Genomic DNA, 7,902 nt, shown 5'->3' on the forward strand with positions numbered 1-7,902 from the left:
ATGGGCTACCGTATGTAGCCAGCAGCCAGCGTGAGCGGCCAGCAGCCGCAGTGAGCGGCCGTCTAGAAGCCGGCAACTGATCTGCCTCGCCAGGGAAGAGCGCAATGATGGTACCAACTTGGGCCAGTGAAGCAGCGTCCTCCACAACTAGACTGAAGAACAAAAAACGACAGCAACTTGTCTGTTCCCCTTCCCCTAATTCCCCAGCACTGTTCCCATCCCCCCCCCAATTACCCAATTAAAAAAAAAATCTTAAAAAAAAAAAGTCCCACCTCCTGGGCACCTGTGGAGGCTTGCCCACAAAGACCTTAGAGGTCAGCCTGTGCTTCACCTGTACCTCCCGCCCAGTCCCAAGGGACCCCCACATAGACATCCTTTCCCCTCATAGTTCCTGCCCCCAGTTGTCTCCCAGGCAAGAGCGAGCCAGCACATCACCAAGTAGGCTAGTGCCCCTGGGGAGCAAACGCTCACTGCTCATCTGAATTCTCCCCACATAGACCTAAGGCTGTGGCCACTCGCTGTGTCTAGCAGTCCCCTACATTGCTCTCAAGGGGCCAGTTATGAGAACTGCAGCATTCTTAGGATATTGGCTCTGAGAGAGGAAGATGGCTAGAGATGCAGAAAGAGGCAGATAGATGGCCTGTGATGGGGACGACTGCAGTCACACACCAGGTGCCGAGGGTTCTGTCAACACTGCAGACACCCCTGCCACAGGATGGAGGCCTCTGGGGACAGACAGCCACTGTGGGGATGAGTTGGTCTGGCTGATGTCCCTTGTTCTCTGTCCCTGTTGAATTTCACCTCCATTTATGAAGAGTTTGTTTAGAGAACAAAAATTTTTATTTAAATATTGTTTTACATTACTGTTTGGGTTAACTATAATACCATCTGTTTATAGGTCCTACCAATAAGCTGTAAACACATAGGAATACCCCATGGGCCTAGTGCCCAGGCAAGGAAAAGTGAGAAAGGCAGAGGGTCAAAGTACAGTTAAAAAAGAGAACGAACGAGAAGAAGGATGTGTATGTGTGTGTGTGTGTGTGTGTGTGTGTGTGTGTGTGTGTGTGTGTGATCCGCATTAACTACTTCCAGCTAGGGGATAGATGGACACACTGAGAACACTCCTTATCTTCCATTATTATTTGAGGATAAAATAGAATGAATTTCTGGGCAAATCATATAAGGTCTTATAAAATTATAGAGTTCCTTATCCTTTTTCTTTTCACTTGAATTTTATCATATCTTACAGGAGATGGAAAGGTATATAAGAAACCATTACTGGATAGTGTGAAGCCTTTCAAAGGTAGAAATCATAAGAACCACAGCTACAATGTATTGTGATTTGTATTTGCTTTTTAAATTTTGGATAGAACCTGTCTTTTCCACTGGTTTACTGATACTGAATTTATGCCTCATGACCTACTATTCTTTTTCGGGTAGAACTACCTTTGAGGAAGTCATTGTTAATCGTAGCAAGTTTGAACTTGTGATCTCATTTAGGTTGGTGATCTTTATCACCATTCATCAGACTTGTCTAATTCTTCTTTTTTATCCGTGATTACTTCAATTAAAAGGTATGATGCAATGTTGAGGGAGGACTTTTCTCAACTTCAACACTATCTGGGTTCCCTTAAATGGCCAGTGTTGCACTCCCCACTTGGGGCGAACACATTCTCAAAGTGAGCATTTTCCCCTTCTTGGACTTGCTTCTATTTCTTCTTTTCATCCTCTTCTTTCCGAAGGGAAAAGAGTCAGTGTCAGCAACCTGGACGCCCTTATGAAGAGCATGGGACTCCAGTTTGAGAAAGAGGACTGTGAGGACTTACTGCACCACCTGTCGGTTGACAGTAGGTATTTCAGATACAACTGTACCAAGCGGGAGTCTTAGGGCTTCTATACGAGGGCTTCTGAAAATAAACCTATTTTTTCATTTCTATGAAATACGTCAAGCACACATAAAAACAGAGAACAATATAACAAACACTTGTGTATCCACTGGCTAGAGTTAACAGAGGTCACTGTTTTGCCATATTTGCTTCATATATCTTCCTTCTTTCCTGCCCATGTGTGCCTTTTTTATCTATAAGATAAAGTTTCATGAATGACTCAATAAGACCAATTTAACCAGATAAAAATGTCCAAGAGGCAAAGAAAGGATAATTCAATAGGAAGCCATTGCTAAGAAATGAGCCTCAGGCTAAGATTTCCCCTGGTAGAGGGTTTTTGATTCAGTCACAGAGCCTGTGAGTCTGATCAAATACCTGATGAAAAACAAGCTTCAATCAGAAAGCCAAGGCAGCACATCTCTCAGTAGCGCCAGCACATGCCAGCCCAAAATGAACAAATGGTTCTTCTCCCCTAATTCAGGCTTCCTGTTCTCCACTAGTGATTGGCAGGTGTAGCTAAGGTAGGCCAGTGCTACCAGCAAACATCGCCCTTGCTATCCTTACCTGTATCTGGCCTTAACAGGGCCTAGCTTCTATTAGTTTAAAACTTCACTCTCCCTTGGTTTAGCAACACTTGGTAATTATCAATCATTTTGTCTAGCCCCTCTTCTAATCGTGAAAAAAGTCAACATAAATCACTTTTTCATTGTAATATTCTCCCCACATATTAACTAGGGGGTCCTCAACATGATTTCTACACGATAAGATATTGTTACCAATTAAGTATTTTTAAAACCCTTGATTAAAAAAAATGATGATATTGTTTTCTAATCCAATAGTGCGACTATTTCTGTACCACTGGAATTCTTTCATTCATTAGCTAACACGAAGTATGCAAAACACTGAACTAGAGAGTGAACAATTTATGCCTGGTAGAATAAAGAAAATTAAGGCATGGTCCCTGCCCTCAAATAGTTCACAGTCCTATGGGATGGAGGTGGAAAACATAAGCCAAATTTAGAGAGTGGGAAGGTGGCACACTTACTGTTTAACTGTCAGCTGCTTATGTAAATAAATGACGTCTAATTTCAAATTCAGTCTTGTCTACTGAAATGTGTCTGAAGGGAGAGGCCTATTAGAAGGGACTACTATTAAACTTCTCTGTTAAGGGTCATTTGACACTTTATAGAAAGTGGTATTCATTAAATGAATGCTCACTTTATTGATCAATCTTTTTTTTTCTTTTTTTTAAGCTGAGCCATCCTGCCACCTGTTGAATGCTCACTTTAAATTATCATTGTGATCTTTTTCGTTCCTCTGTTTCTTGCTTATTTTGAGTTAAAAGTTACTAAAGAAAATCATGAAAAACAGCTGAATTCTAACACTTTATATTGCAACATAAATTTTTCTTATCATCCTCCTAAGTCTAAGAGTTGGTGTCTATGCCTGAATGCTTTTCATACAGAGAATGAAATGGTTGATTTGAATGTGGCGATGAATGAGCAAAAGCTTTTAAGGTGAGTAAGAAGCTGTGGTGAAAAGGAATTCATTATTTACTAAGACCTAATGCTCTATAGAAAAGAAAAAAAAAGATGTTTTTAAACAGTAGTTTTCTCTTGGGGCTATTACTGACATACTAAGTTGACTCCCTATAAATTTGATGATTAAATGTTTGTTTTATAATCTTGCTGTTTGATTTGGGATTTCTCCTATATATAGAGCTTGTTTTCACCAATAATGTTTTCTACTTCACCATTGTTTAAACAACTAAAATACAGGTCAGCACTGTTCTGTCTCAAGGTGAAGCTGTTATAGGATCGCCACGAAATATGCTTACTGTGTGTGTCAAAAGACCCCATAATTCAGAAATACAATGACATTTGACTTGTATCTGGAATTATATAAGCTTTTCTTCAGCTTGAATTAAAAGCATAAATTCTATATCTAACTGAACACACTCACATGTCCTTCAAATCTACATAGTTTAACAAGTTTCATGGTCAATTTGCTCTACTAATTAAGGATGATGGTACATAGGTGATCTTTCACATAATTTGAAATCAATCATTATTAGTCCATTCCTAAAATTCTTACAAATTAATAATCCCTATCTTTCCAAAGAAGAGAAGGCTGATGTCAGTAATCTGGACAATGTGCTGAGGAAAATTGGGCTCGTACTCACCGATGAGGAGAAGGAGCTGCTGAAAACTCTGCCAATTCACGGTGAGGATTTAGCACAGCCTTTGAAGCTGGGATTAATGGGCTCTTGTGTGAAAATTGCTGAAATTATATATGTGTATGTCCGATAAAACCTGTTTAGAAAACACAATTCCCACACAAGAAAAGCATTTTGTAAGAAATAGCACTGGACTCACTGTCTTCTTCCTTTATTGCTGTTCTTATTCTTGGCAGCGTCAGTATCTTCCATATAGACCAGGGGCTTTTGACTTTACTGTGCCTTAATGATGGTTGGGTTGTGGGGTTCTATGTGAAAATTTCTAAAGCCACACTTATTAGGGATATAGAGAAGCTCTAATATATAAGTTCTGACAATTAAGTTCGTGAACTTGTTGCAACAATGTTGCTAAAAAATTTTTATATTGGAGGGACTATTCATTATGAATTTGTACCAACTGGACAAACAGTGAACCAAGTTTGCTATTTGGAAGTGCTGAAAATGCTGCATGAAAAAGTTAGATGAAAACGACCTGAACTTTCTGCCAACAACTCATGGCTCTTGCATCACGACAATGCACCAGTTCACACGGCACTGTCTGTGAGGGGGTTTTTAGCCACTAAACATATAACTGTATTGGAACACCCTCCCTACTCACCTGATCTGGCCCCCAATGACTTCTTTCTTTACCTGAAGACAAAGGAAATAATGAAAGGAAGACATTTTGATGACATTCAGGACATTCAAGGTAATATGATGACAGCTTTGATGGCCATTCCAGAAAAAGAATTCCAACATTGCTTTGAAGGTTGGACTAGGTGCTTGCATCAGTGCATAGCTTCCCAAGGGGAATACTTCGAAGGTGACCATAGTGATATTCAGCAATTAGGTCTGTAGCACTTTTTCTAGGATGAGTTCACGAACTTAATTGTCAGACGTCATAGCATAGCATTATTCATAATAGCCAAAAGGTGGAAGCAACCCAAATGTCCATCAACAGATAAATTATTATTCAGCCTTAAAAAGGAAGGAAATTCTGACACACGCTACAACATGAATGAATCTTGAGGACATTATGCTAACTGAAATAAGCCAGTCACAAAAAGACAGATACTGTATGATTGCACTTACATGAGGTTTCTCAAGCAGCCAAATTCATAGAAACAGAAAGTAGAATGGTAGCTGCCAGGAAGGGGAAGGGTAATTGGGGAGTTATTGTTTAATGAATATAGAGTTTCACTTTTATAAGATGATGAAGTTCAATAATGTGAATATACTTAACAATACTGAACTGTACACTTAAAAATGGTTAAGATAGTAAGGTTTATGATATATGCATTTTACCACAATATTAAAAAGAAATTAATAATAATAATAATTTTAAAATTCTACTTCTCAACAACCCCATCCAATAAGAACTGCCATTATCCCCACTTTAAATCTTGGTAGCCCCTAGATTACCGTAGCAGGCCCTTATTAAATATTTGTTTCATTAATTTGTAAATTAAACCTTCCCTTTCTTTGCCTCTGTATTCCTGGCCAGAATGGGAGGCAATGTACCGTGTTTGGAACGACGAGGGAAAAGTCAAGTTAGTCTCATAATAATAGGAAACCTTTAGAATTAGAGCGACTAAATGAAGCCTGAAACAATAGTGGGGGCTCACCCTAAGCCTAGGGGGCCAGAGGTATCTGTGCTCAGCCATCCTGAGGTCTACAGATACTCCAAACTCCTGTGCTAGAGGATTTACAATACCATGAGACATATTTGATCTTGAATATTAAAGTTTCTGATGAAAACAATCATAATCCTTTATTCAATCATTCTTTTTAAATCAATAATACTATAGACTGACTACAAACCTGGAAGAGTTTGATTTTTTTTTGTCCCTCTTCCTAGGCTTAATTAATGAAATTGTTCTTCATCAAGGCAATTGGGTAAAATTTTGTACTTGAACAACTTTCAATTCACTAATGTTTAACATGAAAATATATTAATATAGTATTTAAAAAACAAAACTTCCCCTTCCCTAAAATCCCAACAGTGTCAAATGCTCTGATTCTGTAATTGACATCCACAGGTGCTAAAGGAACTATGTTGAAAACACAATTGCTCTAAAGCTAGAAGGAGCCTGTGAGTCATTCTCACCCTGGGCCTGAGCCTGAGAAGTGAATGAGGTCACAGTTGTATGATGGAACAAACCCTTTATGGGATTCTTGATCTGATTGAAGCCCAGAAGTAGAAAGTAGCACAACCTAAAAGTAGGTAAATATCAGGATTTTGTGGGAATCTACCGAGTCTTTCTTTTTTTTTTTAATCTATCATCTCTGTGAGAGATTGAAGGTAGTTTTTTTAAGTAATGATAATTTTGAGCCAGGAGGATGACTTCACAGTACCTTTCCAGTGCCTAAATTGTTGAACTCCTCTCCGGAGTTCCCAGCTCTGCGGTAGGTTTTCAGATTTTGAGCACACGTAATTGAGTTGTTTAGAAGCAAATGCTTTCTAGGCTCTGAGATGAAGGCCTGGGAAAATTGATCAAACTCTGACCATACACTCAGAGACTTTTTCTTCATGGTTTAATAGTATATGATTGTTTATTGTTCCTAAGTCAGCAGCCCAGTTTTCTTGTCAGTGAACCACCTAATATACAGTCTACATTTTGAAAAGACAATTGGAGAGAGAAAACCAACAATAAAATGAGAAGCGCCTCCTACCCAGCTTCTGGTCCACAGGCCCTACTTCTCAAACAATACAGAGGTGGAAAGGGAAGGACTAGGCAGGCCATAGCGACTGAATCCATTCAGGAGTGTCTAGGGTGGCAAAACAGCATTGTATCCCACCCCCGTTCCACTTTTCAGAAAGATCTGTGGGTTTATAATAACTGACAGGGCAGGGGTGGACTTCCCAGGAGGAAACCCTGGGAAAATCTACTTACTCCCAGGCAGGTACTCAAGATATAAACAATTAGGTAAATATTTTGGAAATGCTGTGACATTTTACTCTCTGTCAATTAATCAGTCTACTGATTTCAAAAATAAATTTTGTCTTTAAATAACTTTTTCCACATGTTTCCAGATGCTTTATCTGTGTCACATGGTACCATTTATCTTTATATAGGATCAGAATGATACTACTTGAAGGGGGAACAATGGCAAGAAATTTTGCTTAGAGATCTTGGAATAGCAAAAGAGGTTCTTCCACACGGCCTTTCAACTTTGCACAAACCTCTAACTTGAATTTACACATATTACCATTCCTTGACGCCCTGGACTTCAAACACCAGGTCTTGAACTAGGAAGGTTGCAAAAGAATATAGAGAAATTAATCTGTTATTTGATCCTTAATTGCACCTTCTGAATTCCAGACAGAGTTACTGACAACATGGCAGTTTCTGACAGTAAGTTGAAACTTAAGCTGAATCCTCTAACAAAGGTACCCAGCTCCCATGGCAAGAGGTAAGTTATGAATGTATTAAGGTGATAAATATATGAAGATAAAGAATTATTAAGCTGATGAATATATTAAATACTCATAAAGGCGATGGTGAAACAAGTTAGGATGCTCTTAAAATATCTATTCTATGATAAGTTTAAAAACAAACATCTGAATTGAAGATAAAAATGTTTATGAAGAGAAAAAAATATATGTCCTTTTTGATTGGAGGGACAAAGAGTTCTCCTTCCTGTTCTCCCAAGTGAGAAGCTATTTTTGTGTGAGGGGACAGAATACCCTAGAGGGTTTAAGAAGCTGTCAGTTATACATTAAGATATTTTAGGGCCGGTCGAGTGGCTCAGTTGGTTAAGAGCTCGCTCAAGAGTTTGAGCTCTGAGCAACAGCGGTTC

At 39.0% G+C, this 7,902-nt stretch overlaps 1 protein-coding gene and 1 long non-coding RNA gene across 2 annotated transcripts in view; one reads left to right on the forward strand and one right to left on the reverse strand.

The window, feature by feature from the left end:
- Positions 1 to 4,140, reverse strand: part of LOC109380325 (uncharacterized) — an 87,418-nt gene extending 83,278 nt beyond the window's left edge. The window contains exon 1 of the long non-coding RNA XR_002123436.1: positions 4,069 to 4,140. This is a non-coding gene — a long non-coding RNA (uncharacterized LOC109380325). The remainder of the gene's footprint in view (positions 1 to 4,068) is intronic.
- EFCAB3 (EF-hand calcium binding domain 3) overlaps positions 1 to 7,902 on the forward strand; it is a 112,764-nt gene that overhangs the window by 83,147 nt on the left and 21,715 nt on the right. The window contains exons 27-29 of the mRNA XM_019637785.1: positions 1,743 to 1,847; positions 4,008 to 4,109; positions 7,425 to 7,515. Of these exons, the coding sequence (XP_019493330.1) occupies positions 1,743 to 1,847; positions 4,008 to 4,109; positions 7,425 to 7,515 (298 nt within the window). The remainder of the gene's footprint in view (positions 1 to 1,742; positions 1,848 to 4,007; positions 4,110 to 7,424; positions 7,516 to 7,902) is intronic.

This window comes from Hipposideros armiger, unplaced genomic scaffold, assembly GCF_001890085.2.
Source record: "Hipposideros armiger isolate ML-2016 unplaced genomic scaffold, ASM189008v1 scaffold_34, whole genome shotgun sequence".
In the NCBI taxonomy this organism is placed as follows: domain Eukaryota; kingdom Metazoa; phylum Chordata; class Mammalia; order Chiroptera; family Hipposideridae; genus Hipposideros; species Hipposideros armiger.